A 20,038-nucleotide genomic window follows, 5' to 3' on the forward strand; every position below is an offset into this window, starting at 1 on the left:
ACAGAGAGAATTTTTGTCTTCACAAAGCCCCGCTTTTATTAATTATGACAATAAAATAGTGAATATTTCTATAGCTCAATAGAAAGCTCTACTCTTTACTGAATTTTATTGTAGCCCACTAAAAATTACTTGACAAAATATAAACACTCACAGAAATTTAGTCACAGACACTTGCATTTATTTGCATAACAAAATATAGTTGTTACTAAGCACAATGTCTTAGACATAACATAAGCATTACGTATTGTCCTCAGTTACTATCAACATCATTTCAGCTTCTTGCAAAACGGCACTGTAGCATCAAAGAACTGCTCTTAATTTAAATTTATAAGTGCTATCAAGTCACAGAGCAACAGTAACAACATTGCATCAAAGTGAAGCTTGCAATGAAAAGCAATAATGAGGTTATGTCATCTTACATTAACTCTCTATTTCACTATAAACCAATGAATCATCCTTCATAAATAATCCCAGAGGAAATTGTTGACATCTTAGTATTTGGGTTAGATGAAACGGGGGGTTTCTCAGTTTGGACGTTGTCCTCTTGTTTCTTACACTTGAGTCCAAACAAGCTGCAGAGCTTCATCAACATCATGTCCACAATCTCATCCTCTTCTGAAGGCTGAAACAACAGTGAATCAATAAAAATCAAACCATCTGAGGCTATCTCAGGTGAAGTGTAACTCCTTCTGCAGCATACAGTCAATAAGAATATGTGACAGTGATATCAACAACATTCAGGCTCATCAGACTGAGTATGGGAGAGTTACCTTGTGATGTATCTGCTCTTGACTGAATGCCACCAGAATGACAGAGATGAAGAGGTTCAGCACTACAAACGTCATGAACACAATGCAGGAGCCGATGAGGAATGCACCGAGGACAGGATTATAGTTCAAAACCTGAAAAATCAGATGGAATGCAATTGATCTTCTGAGTATCATTTACAGTAAAACATGTCATAATGGCACTGTCATCCTCAGGGGGGCACCAAAGAGCACGGGTGATGGTGGGTATTTGGAAAACTGTGGAGGACAGAATGATGTATTTTTCCCAGCGTGTTTAAAAATTTGAGATTGAACGATGGTTGAAAATAATGATTTCATTGGGAAATACATCTTAGATTTGAAGGTGACAAATAAAGATAATTAGATGCAAAACTATTTGATCAAAAATGAAAACTGTTGCAGATTCTATAATGAGTTATTACCAAATTTTCTTCATTTAAAAGTAACCTCAGAAGCTCAAGAATTGTATTGGTATTTGTTGCCTATTTATCAATCCCAATATCCTTGAATAATAACATTTAAAAATGTGAAAAAAACATTAGGAGGTCCAGCATCCAAACCAAAATGGCTACATGGCAATGGGGCCCCGCTGCTGTTCATTGTTTTTGAAGCTTCACTCATTACCCTATAATTCGAAAACCCTTGGTTTACAAACCTCTTCATAGTTAAAAATGCCAAGTTGCAAGCTGATCATGGTCAGTGCAGAATCAAGCAGTGTCCGATAGGAATACAGCTTCCACCCGTACATCAGGTTGGACTATAAAAGACAAAGTAAGAATCTGTTCTGAGGACCACATTTGAAAGAGTTACATTAACATACGGCAGGATCAAATGTAGCAGCGTGATGATGGGAAGTGTGGGAAATCTCCTCACAGCAATGGAGTAGGCCAGGAACATGATTGTCATGACCACCAGGAAACCTGAAATATCAGCCCAGGCCCGCTGCAGCGTGGCCGTGATCATGTGCAGCTTGGGGTTCAGTCTCAGCAGGTGCCACAGCTTGACTGTAGCCAGCAGTACCAAGAAAGCAATCAGATACCCAAGCACTGCGTCGGCCTTGGCCGTCTCATGGAAACTGGCATATCTGGACACAGAGCACAAGAGGATACAGTCCTCTCAAATCATTTTTCTTTTTTTAAAAAATAACACTACAATTTCAAAAGTCGCTGATAACACAGCATTCTCATTCACATTTAACATTTTCCCTAATTAAAGAATGTGTTTAATTTAGTATTCTTTCTTGAGGCTTAAAAACACTAATAGCAGAGGGTTTCAACACATGTGCCTAACACTCAGTTACTGAAAGTGGATGTGTTGTTTCGAAGCAAAAGAGACACCTTGAACATCATAATTAACATTATTTTAAGTGCATTTTATAATCTTTTAACAAAAGGAAAATATTTCATGCAGCTCATTTATTGTGATTGTCTGTTGCAATGTGATGCATCTTGTGGCTTACTGATCTTTGTTGTTCTGGTAGTAATTCATGTCCCTGTTTCCCAGTAAAGTCCTCTTGATAAAGACAGACAGCGCACTCCAGCTGAGGAGGATGATTGCCAATTCCAGCAGATTCCACTTACTCTTGAAATAAGCCCATTTTTGTGTCCTCATCAGCTTTCCCTGTAAAGACAAAAGTGCTGTGTTCACATGAGCAGTTTCATCAGGGACAATCATGTCTAATCATATTTTATGAAGGACGGGCGCTACTCACCTGAACAAACATGTAATAGATGACAAAGAGAAAGTAGATGGCTTCAGAGGCCATGACAAAGATGTGAAGTCCTCCGGTCGACTGATAGAGACGCACACTCTGAAGCTCGCTGCGGAACTGGAAAGCTCCTGCAGGAAACACAGGGTGACACCAAACATACACAGATATATTCTCATGATTTTCTTAAGTTCTCAAACACTGCCTTGCCCTGATCTGCTTACCTATGGCTGTGGTCTCCAGCATGAGCGTGGCAATGCAGAAGAGGTTGACGTTAGCATTGTACACAGTGAACTCGATGAAGATGGCCTGGGTGTACACGTCGAACCATTTGTTGTCATAAAGGTATTGAATGATTCTGTATGAATACAAAAAAGCAGCAACATTTTGTCATATTTTTAAACATGTGCTGAGACAAGCAGTTCTGTCCAGAAACAACTCTCCCTCTGCATCAATGAATGCAGGTCAAGCTGCTAAACCACATGAAGACATGCAAATTCAAAATGTATCCAATATTTAAAGAATGATTGTCTTAGAATTAAACACAGAAGAAGTAATTCAATTTATTCTTGTTTCATTATGTTGGCAAAAGAACATCCCATCCATCCACCCATCCATCCAATTATTCAAAGTATATTTATTGTATGTTTTTCATTGGGTTAGCAGTAGTTGTGTTATTGTCTGTCTGTCTCACAATGTGGGTAAAGTGAAAACTGTTCATACTAATATTATTATTTATTATTTTATGAGACATTGTCTTGATGATCTCAGTTAAATAACGGAATAATGGACCAAACCATATTTAAATCATTCAGATACGAGGGGTTAGATAGGAAACAAAATATAAGTACCTGCTGGAATTTTCTAAATCGGGCCCCAGATCCACTACAAAACCTCCGCCTCTGTAAAGCTTCACGCTTCCCCAGATGGGGTATGCTCTCAGTTTACTCTGAGACTTGTATGTCCACAGGCTGTGGAAGTTTGCAGAAGTGTTGTTGCCCACCACGCGATTCCAGCCTGGGCTGTAGGAGCCTTTGTCCTCCACTTCCCATGAATAAGGAGCGTGACAGTCCGGCACGGAATGCTGCATGGACTGAGGGACGCGGCAGGAGTTTTTCTGCACCCTCACCTGGCGGATGCGTGCGTTACCAACCAGCTTCGAGTTTCCATCTGTGATAAATCCTGTGTCAAAGTCCAAGTTAACTCAGTGAAGATCTATGCACTAGAAACTCCACTGTGAAGTTGGTAAAACAAGAAACAACCTCCTCACAGAAATGCTCCATAATTACAATGATTACAGTATATGAACAATTAAAGATACTGACCTGGATATTCTCCAAAAAGATTGCCTACAAGGGTTGTGTTTGCCCAGTTGAACACATCCTGAATGCTCATGGTGTCTGAGATCCCTTTGCTGAAGCTCTGACGAATGTGTTGCGTCAGGAAGAAAGCGTTGGGGTCCCTCTGACCGTAGGCCACCAGGAGCAACATCCACATGAATCCCATGTAAGCTATGTCACATAAAAGTATGTTGCATCAGAAGCTTACATTGTTTGGAATTGTTTGCTATACTGTTGGATATTTAAGCAGTTCTCCTACCGAGAATCTCTCTTATGAGGGCAAAGACTTTCTGCTCTTTAATCATGTTGCTCCGTAGCTTCTCAATGTCAGTAGGGGGTGGTGGTTGATAGAAGCTACAGGTGCTGTCTCTTCTCGCTGCCCGCATTGCATCAGGATCATCTGAGGGAGGAATGTTGCACTTATAAATTAGTTTAATTACATTTTCTTGCCGTAGAAATCCATGGTGCAAAAAAAAGAACCAACAGAAATCTAAAAAAAGAACATGCCTGGATTTCTGAGGCTTTCATCTATCTGAGGTTCCCCAAACTCCTCTTGGTCAACTTTTTTGAGAACAAGAGCAAAGAAAGCAGCAAAGCCAAGGACCTGAGAGGGAAGATTTCTTAAATTTCAGGACACTTCTTTGTGTTAAAAACATAAATACATTGTATTTTGATGATTAAGCTTTCTCACCTTCAGAGGTTGTGTGATAAAGAGACTCTCAAAGAAAGACACCACCATGGAGATGAGCCAGCTGATTGAACGGTCTTTGCCGTAAGTCAGCCCGTACATCATCGTGAAGTATCCCGACACACCGCTGGTTGCGATCACCAGTATCCAGCCAATGAACACGAACCACCACGGCAGCCCTCCCTGGCAGCACTTCTTCCTGCTGGCGCTTCCACTGATGCTTCCCTCTGGACTGGGGCTGCGAGCGAGCTGGTTCCTGTCCAGGCTGGATAAAGGCAGGTGGTACTCCAGAAGATCTTTCATTCCCTGAACCTGCTGCACGGCCCGGTTGTAGCTGTCTGACTTTGGAAAACGAGAAGGTCCCAACAGACTGAGCTCCTTCTCCACGTGAAGCAGCTGTCTGTACAGGTAGCGGTTGTTGTTAGTTTTCTTCTGAGCTTCATCTGAGGTCTTCTCAGGGCTCCCCCACGTGCTGTCTTCTGTCGGTCCAAAAACAGAAAAGCAAGAGGAGGAGTAAACACAAAGATAACGCTAAACAGGAAAAAAAAAGAGAAAGTGTGGTGTTTGAGTTTACCTTGCAGATTAACTGCACCTAAGCTGAGGATCATGGAGCGGTCCGTCTTTGAGGAATCAGTGTAGAAGTCTCCGGCTGCCCGGTTCTGCTGTTTGATGATGTCCTCCACCAGAGCCAGCAGAGTGTTGATATCAGCCTGCTGGCCCGGACGCAGCTCTAAATGAGGCAGTGGGCTCTTCATTGCTTTTGAAAGGGACTGAGCAATTCTCTTTATGTCCTAATGAGGAAATCATACCGAGCTGTTCACACATGTAGAATAAGGCAGTTACCAGATGTGAGCTGTAATGAGGGACTGTAATGAATCTTTGCTTCACCTTGATCACAGTGTCTGGCGTAATGTCCTTCAGCTCCTTCTGAGGAGAGGAAGTCTGTGATGGGGAAACTCGAACGGTTTTCCCTTGTTTTGAAGCATCTGTTTTAGTGCTTTTCTCTCGAGGACGTGTGTTTCTGAAGATGCTCACAATCAGGAGATTGATGGGAAACATAATGATCGAACTTTGAATTCCGATCATAACCTGCTGCCAAGTAAACTCGATGTGACCTGCAAAATAAAAACTTCTTTTAAGCAGAATTTAAAAACAATGATTTTGCATTTGAATAAATATTTGGGATTAAGTAATGCCCAAATAGACAGACACAATAAATTCTCTGCACTGTCGATATACTTCCACATCACAATGCTATGCTGAATTCACTGGAAAACACATTATAAACTTTTATAACGGTTGAGTGCTGGTAAGTGCCACCAAAAAGGAAGAGACACATGTTCCCTGAAAAGATAAGCCTAATCAGATTTCACATTCTAATGAGCTGAACTGGTAGATTTGTATTTGCTACTGACCCAGGTCCATGGTCTGCTCAGAGGGATCAGTGGGAATTCCCCAAAACATGATGCTGGTCAGCATTGTGCAGAGCAGAAGGGAAAAACAGCACGACACTCGCTGCACACGGGTGAAAGTGCTGCAGGGAGGCCGACTAATGACCGAGAACCAGATGTGGCCGTCACGGAAATCCTTGGCTGTTTTCATGAAAAACAAATTGCTGAAAAAAACAAACATTAAATTAAAGGAAATTTAAAAAAAAGAGATATTTTAATATGCATATCATCAGTTATGGCTATGTTTGGGAGAACTCACCTAAATCTTTTCAAATCAGTCTCTGTTGCTACTGGGAAGACCTTATCGAGAGCGCACTCTGCGACGTCTACAGCCAACCAAGAGTTACACAGAAAGTGCCACTTCTGCCCGCTCTCCAAATCCTGCACCATCACTTTGTTGACATACCTGCACATTGCGCAAACATTTATTTTTGGGTCTCATAATAATGACACAAAGTCAAACTTAACCTCAGTGTCGCACCATGCCGGGTGATCTCCTGAGTTGTCGTGCCACAGTCTGATGCTCTGAAGGTCTCCCAGAGAAAAGTGTGTGGTCAGCAGGAACATATCCAGCCCGCCCCTCTCAAACACAGGCTTCTCAGAGTCAGTCAGGTGGTGGGGCTCACTTTCTCCCTCGGTACCGAGCAGAGTTATGGTTACCTGAAACAAAAATGCTCTGTCTAGATCTATACAGATGAAAAAAGCAGCAGAATCTGTTAGTGTTGTGTATCGGATGTGGACAATGTTTCTTTTGAAAGCCTTTAAACTCTCATAAACATCCCTGACCTGGGAGGAAGTTGATGCACCATGCCGGTGCCCGGTGCTAACGCTCAGCATGTAACGATATTCAGCCAAAGGGTCATTGTCCTCAAGCACTGTTATCTTGACCTGCAAAAAGTAAAACAAAGGGAAAGATACATCTTTTTTAATTTTTAAACTTCATATGTGTGTCAGCGCTAAGTTGAACCGCAAGAGAAGACGAACAAGGAACAAATTCATCAATATGACATAAACAAGTTTCTTTACTCAGAATGACCTTAGCTGAGTCCTGGATGTCCTTCCTGCGTGCCCATATGGCCACCATTAGATAGGCAACAAAAATAGCCCCCACAAAACACACCACCACGGGATTGTTAGTGAATGTGGCAAAAAGTTCAGCAGTGCGTGACACATCCACCAAGTTTGGCATGACGAAGAAAGAGCTGCCAAAAACCGTCAGGTGGTTACACAGACACTGAGTGACCAGAGGCGTGGTGAGCGGACCAACCTGGGGAAAAAAAAGAAAAAAAAAAATATTTAACAGTAAAATCTCACAGCTTGAAGTACAAATGCAATCAGTTTGTAATTAAAAAAAAAAAAAAAAATCACTCACCCTGCAACCGTCTTCACTCCAGGAAGATGCAGTTTCGTTCCAGTATTTGCACTGGGCAGCGATGGTGCTGACAGTGACCGTGGCGTTGACAGTTTTGATGCCGGGCTCCACGATGGGCTTCATGACAAGGTAATGCACTCCAACATCTCCTGTTCTGTCTTTGGGACTTAGGATCCAAGTGAGTTTTTCCTCTGTGTAAGGGTGACACACACACACACACACACACACACACACACACACACACACACACACACACACACACACACACACACACACACACACACACACACACACACACACACACAGACACTAACAGATTCATGACAGTTTGTAGCTTCATTCTGGTCACTATAGGTGTGGGCGTGGGGACCGCTGTTGTGCAGACTGACACTAGTAAGCGACCGAATACATAAGAACATAACTGAAAATTGTTTGTAGCAATGACATTTTAATGGCAATATTAATAAAAGTGAAGACTGGTCCCTCTCAGGTCACCACAGAAGATCATAACATTTTGGATTTGTGACAAGTTTATGCCAGATACCCCTGCTGATGCATCCTGGATAATGAGGGGTGAAGTGTTCTGCTCAGAAGCCGTCGGCAATGTAATCCAGCCTTCTCGGCCTACACTTCCTTCAATAATCATGTTTAATGATTTACATTTGAATATTTACCTTCTTTTGTGTTCTCTAAAGGCATCTGAATCTTGGCTACATGATTTTTATCATTTGGATAGTCTTTGTATCCCAGGAATAGCATGAAGGAAATGTCTTCGGAAGGCTCCATTTTCAGCACCAGCGTGACGTCCGGCGACGGGACGTCAATTATTAATGTACTGAAATTGGCGAGGTCCAGGACTGTGCTGCTCTGCTGCCCCACGTCTAGTCTTGGCAGAAGAATCTGGAAATCCAATTAATAATATTCTATATTGTTCATTTAAAGTACAACAAAATAAAGTATTTGCAGAGGGATCTTACCTCAATCTCTTCAGGCAGGTTTTCCACAGGAATGACGGAGCCATCGGCTCTGGTGAGGGACACAGATCCTACAGTTCCTGTGATGTTGTCTTCCCTCCAAGAATATGGATTCTTCTCAAAACTCATCATCTAGATGGTGAGAAATACACACTGTCAAGTCTGCCTGAAAGATGACGGAGGTGAATTTTGTAGATCACACTTTATCCAGTTTGTAGCTAAATAAATGGTTTTTAAATTGAATTATGACAAAATGAATAAATATTTTTCTATTGATTTCAGTGGTTAAAAAAAATTGTTTCTCTCCTTCGGACTCTGTCAAACTTTTTCAAAATTGCAAACAACAAAAAGAGGAAACACAAAAGGAAACATTTCTTATTTTTCTAAGTTATGTTCTAAGTTATTCAGTCAAAAATGTTCTGCATTTTTTCAGTGTGAACTGACTCTGACATCCACCGGATCCTCTGGGGAGACAATATCAGCAGGCAGTGTGGGGAAGGAAAATCTGGAGGAGCTGTTCTTCTGGACATTTATATCCTGCATTTGCATGGCTCCTGGAGATATTCTGAAGGGGGAGACATTGGACATATTTAAGCAAATCTAAGTTTGTTACCAGAGCTCTTCTGTAAGTCTTTGGAGTCGTCTCCTACCTGTTTACATACACACTGATCTGACCAGAGTCTATGATGGCTGGCTCTCTGTCCAGCTTTCTATTATTCAGCAAAGCACTTTGGACGTTGTTTATTCCGGTCAGAAGAAAATCAGACACTTTTTTCTGTGGGAAACATAAAACTAGTTGAGGGAAAGAAAAGCAATAAAATCCTGAAAGATAACCTCAATGATAGTTGTGTCCTTACATTGGATGAAACGTTGAGAATATTACTGGCTGCTTCGACTATTGGCGTCGCTGCTTCAGCGACTTCCTCTTCTTCTCTACTCTGATGACCAACAATGATGGTGTTGAGGGAGGAGCTGAGGTCTGCCAACAGTGAACTCGCTTCCTCCTGCAGGGAAATTCAGAAATATGGACATCAGAAGAAGAAAAACCAACACATTGTATATGCTGAGGCTTCAAGCTGAAGCAGACAAACTGACAGTTCTGCAAAGTCAAAAATCAGCAAAACAATAACCGGCTAAAAAACAAAACAGAATGGACACTGAACTGAAATTTCAGGTACACACAATGTTTCTTTTTTGTTAGTGTTAGTGTCCCCTACACCAAGCTAATTTGAAACACATAAGATGTGTTCTTACTAAAAACATCTGGTCTAAAGGAGATATAAAATATAACAGTGTCATTTATTTTAATCAATCAAGGTTTTTCAATGTCAGTGTTGGATTGATCAAATTTGCCGTACCTGGGCGGCAGGACTGAGCTCGTCCGAGCGCTGGGTGAGTCCGGCCACGGCTCTGGCCGTCACTTGCACTTCCTGCGTCGTGTTGCTGGGGGACTCCAGCAGGACTGAATTCATTTTGGTTAGCATTTGCTCTCTGAGCTGAAAGAGAAAGAAATGATTCATGTTATTTTGCTCTTTCCTCACTAACACTGTTGATCTCTGCAGGTACAGTCAGGCACCTTTGACCGGGCATCCTTTTGGTCCTGGTCTTCCTTTGTATTCAGCATATCAGAAACCGAAGTGAATATTTGTCCAAGTGTCTCCCCGGAGAGAAGCCCCTGCTGCTCTAACTGATTAACAGTATCCTCCACTGCAGTCTGGAGAGTCACTACTGAAGCACTGGAGTCACTTTTTCGTACCTTATCAGAGACATAAAAGTCAAATCATTTATCCAACCCATGGGAATGATTTAAAATAAAGCCATTCTCTTCTTAAAGATACATTATTATTGCTGACAAACCTGAGCGGTGACAGTTGTAGAGGCTTTATCATGATCATTTTTCACAGTCACCACAACCGACAAACTGTAATTGCTGTTTTCGTCCCCGAGAGGTAAGAAGACAGATTTCACGTCATTTGCGTTGCTGCATCGCAGATGTTTGCCTTAAAGACAAGAAAAACACTGAGTGTAGCTTTAATTTCTTACTCTTAATGAGTATCTATATGCAGCTTTCCAAAGCATTGATAATGACCGTAATCACTCAAACTGAGAAGATTTTTCTTTTTCAACAGACTATTAAGCCTTTACCAAGACCATATTTTATATTATCTGGAAGTTCTTATTTTTTTTAAATAGTTCTCCTAAGGACTATGGTACTTTTTTATGTGTAAATAATTATTGTATCCAGTCAAATGGTGATTTGTTTACCATTTTGATCAGCTTACTGCTTCAAAGTTTTAATCCACTGTAATTTATATAATATTACGTTATGTTTGTATCAGACTTCTTAAATGTACAACTTCATTTTTTCTTCAATCGATCCATGATTGGATGCTGTCCACATGGAATGCTTTAAATATTAATGATATATATTTTGACTTTTTTTTTTTTTTTAAAGTGAAAGATAATGCCTGACAGCATGATTGCTACCTGTGTTGGTTTTGAAGCAATAAACACATCCTGTGGAGCAGAAAGAAGTTTCTTTGCAGGTGATGTTGAAAGCATCAAGCACAGTTCCTGACGGTGGAGAAATGCTGCAGGAGAGCTCAGGAGGTCCACTGGGCTCAGGATCCGGAACTGGAAGAACATACTTGGCAAAACCAGGGACATTCTTGCCTGTATAAAGAAAAGACGAAGTTACGACTTTTAAAAAGTGTGTGCTAAAAAAGTCTTTATACTTGACTGACTGAACCCACCATAAGCATAAACAGTGATGTTTTCCTTCTTGTCCCTTGAAACTTTTAGAAGTTGGCTGTGGACAGAATACTCAATGTTCCCATCCTGCTTCTCAATGGGAGGCTTTCTTCCTGCTTTGGTGTAACATTCAAAGTTATCCTGAGGGAAACAAGAACTTTAATCGTTAATCTTTTGGTCCACATTTAGAAATTTTGATTGATTTCAAACTGGACTTACTGTTAAGGGTTTGAGATCCTCAATATACCAAATAACATCTGGGCAGGTCGTCTCACAGCTCAGTTTCAACTTCACGTCACCGCTCACGTTCACTGATGTGCAACTTTCACAGCTGAAAGTATAAATGAATAAATATACAATTACAGTCGCTTCCTTTTTTAATCAACTCCTTCACAATATGAATCATTATGATAAAACTGATGAAGTGTGACGTATCAAGGGTTTGTCTTCCAATATTCGGGAATAAATTATCCTCAGTTAACATGTTTTCAAAGTGTTTTATTAATGATTTCATTTGAAACATTTTTACCTGATTGTTACATTCGTAAATTCTTCTGGAGGAGCGACAGAGATGCACTTGGAGGCTGAAGCGAGGTCGGGCCATCTCCTGAACCACGCTCTTTTCCTCACAGTTAAAGTGTAGTTGAACATTTCAAAAGGACTGGGAAGGCAGGTTTTTTCAATGACATGAGTTTCGCCTTCGGTTTTGTTTCTGCATTTGCATTCACCGTCTGTGTGAAGGAAAGCAGACCCCCAGCTTGAATTCTCCAAAACTATTAAATAAAAGCTGCGATATATTTCTGATATTTTGTAGAGACACAATGTGGGTGAAAAAAGAACAACCAAAAAAAAAAAGCAGTTTATTTTGGAAATAAAATAAACAAAGACCGACTGAATATCCTGGGTCAGATCTGAGTGGTTTCTCAAGGAAACTCAATAACAAAATACTTTGTAATTCATATAAATGGCTAATTGTAGATAGTTACACTAGCTTTATTTTAAAGTACTTTGGCAATTATCGCTGGAACAGTTTACACTCCTGTAAAATTAAAGTCACGATCTTGACTGCTGATAAATCTTGAAACGTATTTAAAATCACACTTACCACATTTCCATTCAAATGCAAGTCCTTGACTGGGTAATGTTTCGCCTACAGTTGCCGTCAGTGTGACATTCTGAGAGTCGTCAACCACAGACTCAGGGGTTGCAATTATTTTCAAGCCAGAGGAGTTGTTGATACTCATATTGCCTGTCTGCACACATAAACAAAGACATTTTGTCACAAGAAGCAGATGTGCGTTTCTAAAACTGAACTTTAGGGTAAAGTATAATTCAACAGTTACAGAAGTGACACAACATATCAGACATACTGTATTTGAGGTATAATTCTGGCAAGCCTGACGTATCTTCTCTAAGTCCACCTCCACATCAGCAGATGAAATGGTGTTTATGGCTCGTATCTCCACTTTAAAAGATCCTTCATGATTAATGAAAACAATCGGCATTTAAGAAAATTAGGCATGTATTTTGAATCATTGAATCATTGAATCATATTTTTGGTGTTATCTGTGTAGCAGTAATCAAGCTTCTAGTACCTTCGAGTGGACTGGAGAATGTGTACATTTGTAAAGTCCCATTGAGCATTTCTCTGGTCTCGGACAGTGTGTCTGTGGCTCCGGTGAGGGTAAAGAGAAGCCTCACGGGGGCTCCGTGCTCCAATGAGACTCCAATGGTGAGATTAGCGGAGTCTGGACACTTACGGTCCTCTGCCACCACGGACGCCTGCAGGCCGTCAACCGGCTTCAGCAGGCACAGTTCCAGATCAGCAGACACCGGCTGTGCTGTGACCTTGTTTGAGGCAGTGAGGGTTAAATTGTGGCAGCCCTGTCCAAGTTTTTCCGCCACGCTTGCATCCAGTGTAACGTTAATGGGTGTAATCCCTCTATCTGCTGAGATGTTTGCAACCGGGGAATCCTCACGGTAGATTTTGTAGGAAACATTCGTACCTGTCAATAAAAAAAAAAAAAGAAATGTTGATTTTCTTTTTCTAGTACTTTAACATAAGGGCTGATAGATTCCTTAGGCTGTTCGATTAACTCACCTGCCTCCACACTGAGCTGGATCAAAACAAGCTCGCCGTAAAGTGCATTGCATTTAGTGTCACCTGTTGACATATTTGTGCCGTAGCACTTGATTCCACTGAACTCTCCTACAGGCTCCTGAATGGTGATCACTTTCTGAGCAGTGATATGCCATTCACTGGTTTTGCATTCAACCGTGACTGTGAAAACACCAGGATGAGTGTATTTGTGTATGATTGTGCTCTCCATCCTGTGAGAAAGGTCAAATAAATGCTCGTTATTATAGTCCAGCTCCAGACCTGTCTACTGCATTGTGTGAACTGCAGTGTGGCTCACTCTTCTGGGTTGTATGGATCTATGGTGTGGCCGTCTCCAGCTGTCACTGAGCACGTTAAGTTCCCCTGAAATGGATGGAGGAGCCACTTCACGGTGATGGTAACGTTATCAAAGACGGCAGCCAGTTTGCTCATCAGCAAGTGAAGCCCTGAGAAGAAATCACAACAATGAGGAAGAATGATAGAAATACACTTTTCCAATCAACATCCAAACATCCATGTCACAGTTTATCTTTATGGGGTGGTTGGAGGCTGAATGATGGGTGTGATGCTGCAAAAATTGAACTAATAGGAAAAGTGCTGTTGGCAAAGTTAGGACAATAAGAAGGGGATAAAATCTGGTCATAAAAAGAGTAACGTTTAGGAAGTCTTCTGATATCACAAACAACTTTGAATCATCCACGTTCTGGAACATTCGCGTTTATAGTTTTGGCATTTATACTGTGTTTTATTACATCTGCACATGGAGTGATTGAAAATTACAAAGTGTGAGTCTGACCATGTTTGCAGTGGTATTCTAGAGACAGGTAACTTCCCAGCAAAGGACACGGTTCACCGACAGAGCTCAGATTCACAGGAGCCTGGCAAGTCTGCAGTCCATGGCAATGAGCTGCGGAGGAAGGGCAGAAATAACATGCTAATATTGAGGGACAATAGAAATGTAACAGGAGGACGATGTTTTGGTGGTTTTCCAGGAATAGGGTTAACATTTTGATTTCCTCCAATGCTGAAATGACAAATGCATTGACTATGTGACAGTGTGTTATAATAAATACAAAAAGCAAGCTGCTAAGTTATCATTCTAATAAATCTAAATAATCTTTGTAATGAAAGAGCCTGCTATCGCCTATCTGCATGAAATAAAAGCAATATGTTCTTAGAATAAAAGAAGCCCCTCGACAGAACTGAATCCTTTTTTCATTGGTTGGTTGGTTGGTTGGTTTTGAAATTAGCCAACCTATCCAGATGTGAGAACGTTTCACTCGGGTCTTCACCAACCATCCAACCCTTTAGTCTGCAAACAAAGGGGAGTAATGTTTTTTTTTTTGTGTGTGTTTGACGAAAAGAGTAAAATAAACACATGCTGCATTTCTTTTTCAGAGTGCTTTGTCTAGCCTCTTAGTTAATGTACATTTGACAAAGCCTAGCATGCGTTCCACTCCCATACAATGTAAACACATCTTTACCTTTCTTCCACCATCACAAAGTTTTAGGTTACAAGGTGAAAGAATAATTTGTCAGGTAAGCGACGTGCTACCATACAGTTTTTCTATTAAAGTTCTCAAAGCTTGATGTTAATGAAGAAATGCAATTATATAACTCATGATACCTGTAACAGAATCTACCACGTCTATCCAGCTGCATTCTTCCTGAGAGGGTGTGGGTGAGGTGGCAAGTTTGGTTCGGCAGTAGTGAACTGTTTTTCGACCATAGAAGCTGTCATCAATCTCTATAACCTGACCGGAACCACACTGTAGAGTGGCATTTTGACCATTGCAGGAAATGGATTTTCCAAAATCTGGAAAAATGAAAAAAAAAAAAAAAAAGTTTTAGAAGAGGAAATACCACAAAATATAATTTTGAGATTCATCGAAGACTGCTCACCAAACTGGCAGATGAAGTTTAGTTCCTGGCTACAGTTTTCTGTGGCTTCCCACTGGAAACCTGAAAGTCTCAAAATATGTCCACAGCCTGCTGGAGAATCAGGCGTGTTCTTCCAGTTACTATAGCTGATATCTGAGCCATCCAGCCATGCAAGAGAACCTGTTACAAAAAAAAAACAATAAAACATGGCACTGAACAATGTAATCGAAATTGCATATCGAATCTTTTCATTGTACAGAAAATATTCTGACAAAGAAGGAAAGACAGTGAAAGTAATTCTTTAAAAACTGACATGAAATCCGAGATTGTTAAACAGTGTTGTTGACAAGGTGACTAAAGACTCGTTCTCCATGAAAGAAAATGAAGACACATGTGTAAACAGGAATCTTGACAGTTATTGAGCCATTAAAAAGAATGAGGTTTATCTGTCATAGCAGCTGTTGCTTGAGATAACGTGACAGTGGTCTTGCTGGCCTCAGTAAAAGAAAACCCTTCACAATGTCCAAAGAGATAACATCTGTGGCGATAATGTCCTCATGACTGAAATGTTTTTTGGTACAATTTCATATCTCATTTATCATCCACATTTGAGGAAACACATAACAAACGTTAATGACTAAATAGGTATTTATTTCCCTTTAAGACTAGCGTTGAACATTTCACTTTCTGTTCAGTTTTTCTGTGAAACAAAACTGTAAAATGCATGTACGTTTATTCAAAGAATTCAAAATGATGTCTTGCAGTCTCTTAAGGTCCTCTCACCTGCAGAGGCTTCAGAGTCAAGCGTGAGGTTTGCAGCTGCAGGTGCCAATCCAAGCCACCAGTCCCTCTCTGGCTCCAAGTGCTTCTGAAGGAACTGCTGCGTTTCATCGTTCAGGATGAAGGCGAGGTGCCCCCCTCCACGTTCGCACCATTCTTGAGCACTAAGAAAGGATCGCTGGAGATTCACAAACTCATAGCAAGAGCCGTCAAACCCCTCCTGGTTCTCTGCACAAGGCAGAACATCTATATCCTCATCGGCATAGCAGCCCCAGCTGAGGAAGAAAACCACTAGAGTCAGTCTGGTCGAAACAGGTCCGTCCATCTCTGAACCCGTGCACTGTTCAGACTGTGTGGCAGCATCTTATTTTAAAGGGTAGCAACGTCAGCAGCTCCAGTGGGGATGGCTTTCTTGATGCTTGTTCAACATTGTGATGTGATCATAATTCTTAAGCACAAACAAAGCTCAGGCATGTAGTGAAAAGAGACGAGAGCGAACTGTCAACAGCCACTGATTGCAGCTCTGCCTCCATTAATGCTGGGAGCCAACCTGCAGAGTGAGATAAGCTTCTCATTCAAACCTGTTCTACCATGACAATGACAACCTAAGCTCTAAATAGCAATCCTTTACTGCAAGCTAAGTCTGATTCTTTCCTGAGATAACAATAAAACTTGAAGGGCGTTAAAGACCACTTGTCAACAGGTTTAGCTACTAAACTGAAAATTGGAGAGAGAAAAAGTTGTGGATGTGAGAGTATCTGACATGCACAAATACTTTTTATTCATCAGGGGCACACACATAAAAATACTGAAATCATGTAAAAGACAACTACTGTAGAATGTTCATCTATCTTTTTCTCTGAAAACCACCACTGATAACTGTTATTTATACTTAGACCATGTCAAAATTGTATTACAGAGCAAAATGTAGACTTGTGGCGATGAGTTACAGCACAAACCTACATAAAACTCTCAAAATAGATATATGCCATATGTAGTACAGCACACAGAAATAAACCAAGATAAATGTAGGTGGTCATTTCAGTTAGAGTAGTACTGGACAGTCTCTCAAATGTATGCATAATTTATTAATTTACTGAATTGATGGCAGGTGGTAAAAGCACTTCAAAACTAGTTTGTTTATTTTGGTAATTGTGAAATATTAGCATAAGCACTCTTGGTAAGAAGGTACTTTTTTATATTTATTACTTCATTGGAATGTGTCCTTTAGATATATGAGGATAACATTTTCACTGACTCTTCACAATATTGTAATATTACACAATATTTGAAATAAATGCACATTTTGAGAAATAGCTGTATTTTTCTTTGTGCTCAGACACTGAAATGGCCCTCCAATGAGATGACAGTGCCAGCAGTGGGCACCCAGCTCAGCTTCAGTTGTGACCCCTAATACAGAGTGTGCATTATGTTTATTAGGCTTATATTAAAATTCTAGAATTAAAAACTCATTATTGTAATGGCCAAATATTTCAAACACCACCTAGAGACAAAGAAATATGTAACTTCTTTAAAATCTTGAAGATAAATCCAATAGTTTTTTTTTTTTTTTTTTAATTAGTTTGTCAAAATTTTGAATATTCTTGATGAAACAAGTGTTCTTTATGACCCGGATATGTGACGTCATATCTGAGGGACGGAGCTGCCAGGGACATGCTGTGCTGAGTGACCGGAGTAGTTTTTATAATCGACCCTCGGTCTCAAACTTTATCATGTTAGCTTGTAAGCCGAACCTGACTGCCGCCATGATCTCTGCTCTCCGGTGTCTTCGCTTCAACCGGGTAAATGTCCGTCTTCTTGCCGCTTGAGGCTGCGGTTGTTGTGTAGCTGCGTGCTAACCGCGGCTTGTTGACGCTGCCTGTCCTCTCTGCAGGCTGCTGTCGTCTCTGGACCGGTGCACAGATGTCTGTCCACAGGGACGGACGGAGAGCTCCGCATCGCACAGATCCTGAAGGAGAAGTTCCCCTCGGCCTCGTCTCTCAAAGTCGTGGATATATCCGGTGAGCACGGATATATCGACTGTTATTAAAGGGTTAGGATTGGGGCATTTAAGATAAGACTGGCCTCTTTTTGTATGGATAAAGACGTTTCTCTGTAGCCAAATAAACTAATTCAGATTCCTCAACATGCTTCATTTTTTTTCTACAAGCATCTATCTTCATCAATTGTACAAAAACAACTTAAAATGTCTACAATGAAAGTATGATAGAAAAACTGTCCCTTCTGTCTGAAAGAGTCTTAATGGGTAAATGAATAAAACATGAAATCATTTTTTCAGTTAATAAAGTAAACAATAAATCAGTGGCCAAGCAATGATACACTGTTAACAGATTAACTTCAAGTTTATTTATACATTATCATTTAGACAGATTATTTAGATTCTTTCTTTATTTGAATGTCAGTTAGATCATTTTAATCTGAACTTTAATAGTCTGCAACTATCATCATTGTTACAGTTGTGTTGTTGCATACTAAAGTTTATGTTATCATTTTAGTTAAATTAAGTCTTTCTACAGTGGGGAGAAAATAGCCTGCAGAGGACTTGGACCAGGTATTTTGTTTCTGTGGGGAAGCATGCTATATCTGCCTGCTTTGATCACCTCTCGACCCTACTGATCAATTTTTCATCACCCATTTTTGCACTTATGTTGACAGTGTTTAATCACATTTATCGCAGTTCAACTGAAAAAATATTGGCATATTATAATGTAAAGGTTACAACATGTGTCTGTGAACTGACCGTGGTCCCGTGCTGTGCTCAGGTGGCTGTGGGGCCATGTATGAAATCCACATAGAATCCAGTGAGTTTAAGGGGAAGAGAACTGTTCAGCAACACCAGTTAGTCAATCAGGTAAAAAAAATCATTTCCTATGTTACCTATGACTTGTCTGAATGTGATCGAGAATTTTATCCTACAAATCATACAAGATTGAAGTCACTGTCAACTTTTCTATTTTGATAATGATTTATTTATGATAATTATCTTTTAATTTGCCCACTACAGGCTCTCAAGGAAGAGATACAAGGAATGCATGGACTACGAATATTCACTGATGTTCCAAAAGAGTAGAGGCCGTCCTTTCACTGTGGAGCCAGTCTTTTCTTTTCTTCATCCTATTATGAATGTATAGTCGTGTAAAAAATAAAATGAAATAAATAAAATTCATGAACTTAATGTGCCAGGAGCAGATTCACAGAGCAACATTTTCTCTGGCAGTTACTCGTTGATAGTTTAAAATGTGTGTTCTATTTAAGATTACACTAAGCTCTCCTTTTGACCTAATGAGTTCTCATTTTTCTGTAAGATTGTATAGAAATCCAGTGAAGACTTTGATACGCACAAAACGACTTGACAAAATGTCAAGTCAATTAGGTTTCTTCCAATTTTGGGGACTTCTCAGGGTTTATTGTGATGCTGACATTACAATAAGCATTCAAAGATTTTCTGAATAAAATCACTTTGAATAAGGAAGAAACAGCTTCTATAACTTTGCTTTAAACTGAGAAAATATTGTTGATGGAGTGTTAGTGTGCCGATCCATTAAAACTGTGACCACACTTTCTATTATCTTCCAGTGGAAGTTGGTAGACCAGATTTAAGTCCTGTTGCTAATATTGGATTGTCCACAGGTCATGTTGTTATGATACCTATGCATTGATGAGTTTCAATGAAAAGCTGCTGCCTCAGTTTCCTGGCCAAGAGATGTTTGTGTTTAAAAAAGGTTTTCAAAGGAAATGTTCCCACTTTCGCAATAAAATATGTTGCTGTTGATAAGAATCATATTGTAAAAGGGGTTCATTTACATTTTACATTTAATTTTCCATCTCTTGCTTTTATTATGCAGTAAGACAACATCAACTGCAAAAGAGTTCTTAAGAATAAAACAAATATATCGAAGCATTTGAGATTTTAGACATATTGCCATAGTATGGACTCTGAAACTTCAATGTTATTGCACATACACTCAACAAAAAAACACTTTAATTTTTGCTCTCAGTTTTCATGAGCTGGAATCAAAGGTCTAAGATTTTTTTCAATATCCTCAAAAGAGCTTTATCTGTCAAATATTGTTCACAAATGTGTGTTAGGGAGCACTTCTTTGCAGGGATCCACCCAGCTCACAGGTGTGGCACATCAAGATGCTGATTAGATGGCAGGATTATA

At 40.2% G+C, this 20,038-nt stretch overlaps 2 protein-coding genes across 2 annotated transcripts; one reads left to right on the forward strand and one right to left on the reverse strand.

Moving 5' to 3' along the window:
* Positions 1 to 416: 416 nt before the first annotated feature.
* LOC115391089 (polycystic kidney disease protein 1-like 2) lies at positions 417 to 16,177 on the reverse strand. The gene is made up of 41 exons (XM_030095196.1): positions 15,856 to 16,177; positions 15,094 to 15,252; positions 14,819 to 15,007; positions 13,988 to 14,098; positions 13,490 to 13,637; positions 13,174 to 13,403; positions 12,668 to 13,078; positions 12,443 to 12,549; positions 12,178 to 12,325; positions 11,602 to 11,803; positions 11,292 to 11,403; positions 11,075 to 11,213; positions 10,809 to 10,994; positions 10,179 to 10,321; positions 9,898 to 10,077; positions 9,680 to 9,817; positions 9,179 to 9,325; positions 8,972 to 9,096; positions 8,766 to 8,886; positions 8,325 to 8,453; positions 8,022 to 8,247; positions 7,348 to 7,538; positions 7,012 to 7,242; positions 6,762 to 6,863; positions 6,457 to 6,635; positions 6,235 to 6,381; positions 5,940 to 6,139; positions 5,413 to 5,639; positions 5,099 to 5,315; positions 4,528 to 5,003; positions 4,344 to 4,440; positions 4,096 to 4,236; positions 3,822 to 4,007; positions 3,348 to 3,678; positions 2,721 to 2,854; positions 2,500 to 2,627; positions 2,248 to 2,408; positions 1,662 to 1,872; positions 1,444 to 1,545; positions 771 to 902; positions 417 to 622 (listed from the first exon to the last, which is right to left on the reverse strand). The coding sequence occupies exons 1-41, from the start codon at positions 16,175 to 16,177 to the stop codon at positions 452 to 454; spliced, it is 7,437 nt and encodes a 2,478-aa protein (XP_029951056.1). The 3' UTR covers positions 417 to 451.
* A 1,327-nt stretch (positions 16,178 to 17,504) lies between these two features.
* On the forward strand, positions 17,505 to 19,560 carry bola3 (bolA family member 3). The gene is made up of 4 exons (XM_030091835.1): positions 17,505 to 17,654; positions 17,747 to 17,873; positions 18,636 to 18,724; positions 18,878 to 19,560. The coding sequence occupies exons 1-4, from the start codon at positions 17,586 to 17,588 to the stop codon at positions 18,941 to 18,943; spliced, it is 351 nt and encodes a 116-aa protein (XP_029947695.1). The 5' UTR covers positions 17,505 to 17,585; the 3' UTR covers positions 18,944 to 19,560.
* Positions 19,561 to 20,038: the final 478 nt, after the last annotated feature.

This window comes from Salarias fasciatus, chromosome 1 (assembly GCF_902148845.1).
Source record: "Salarias fasciatus chromosome 1, fSalaFa1.1, whole genome shotgun sequence".
Classification (NCBI taxonomy): Eukaryota; Metazoa; Chordata; class Actinopteri; order Blenniiformes; family Blenniidae; genus Salarias; species Salarias fasciatus.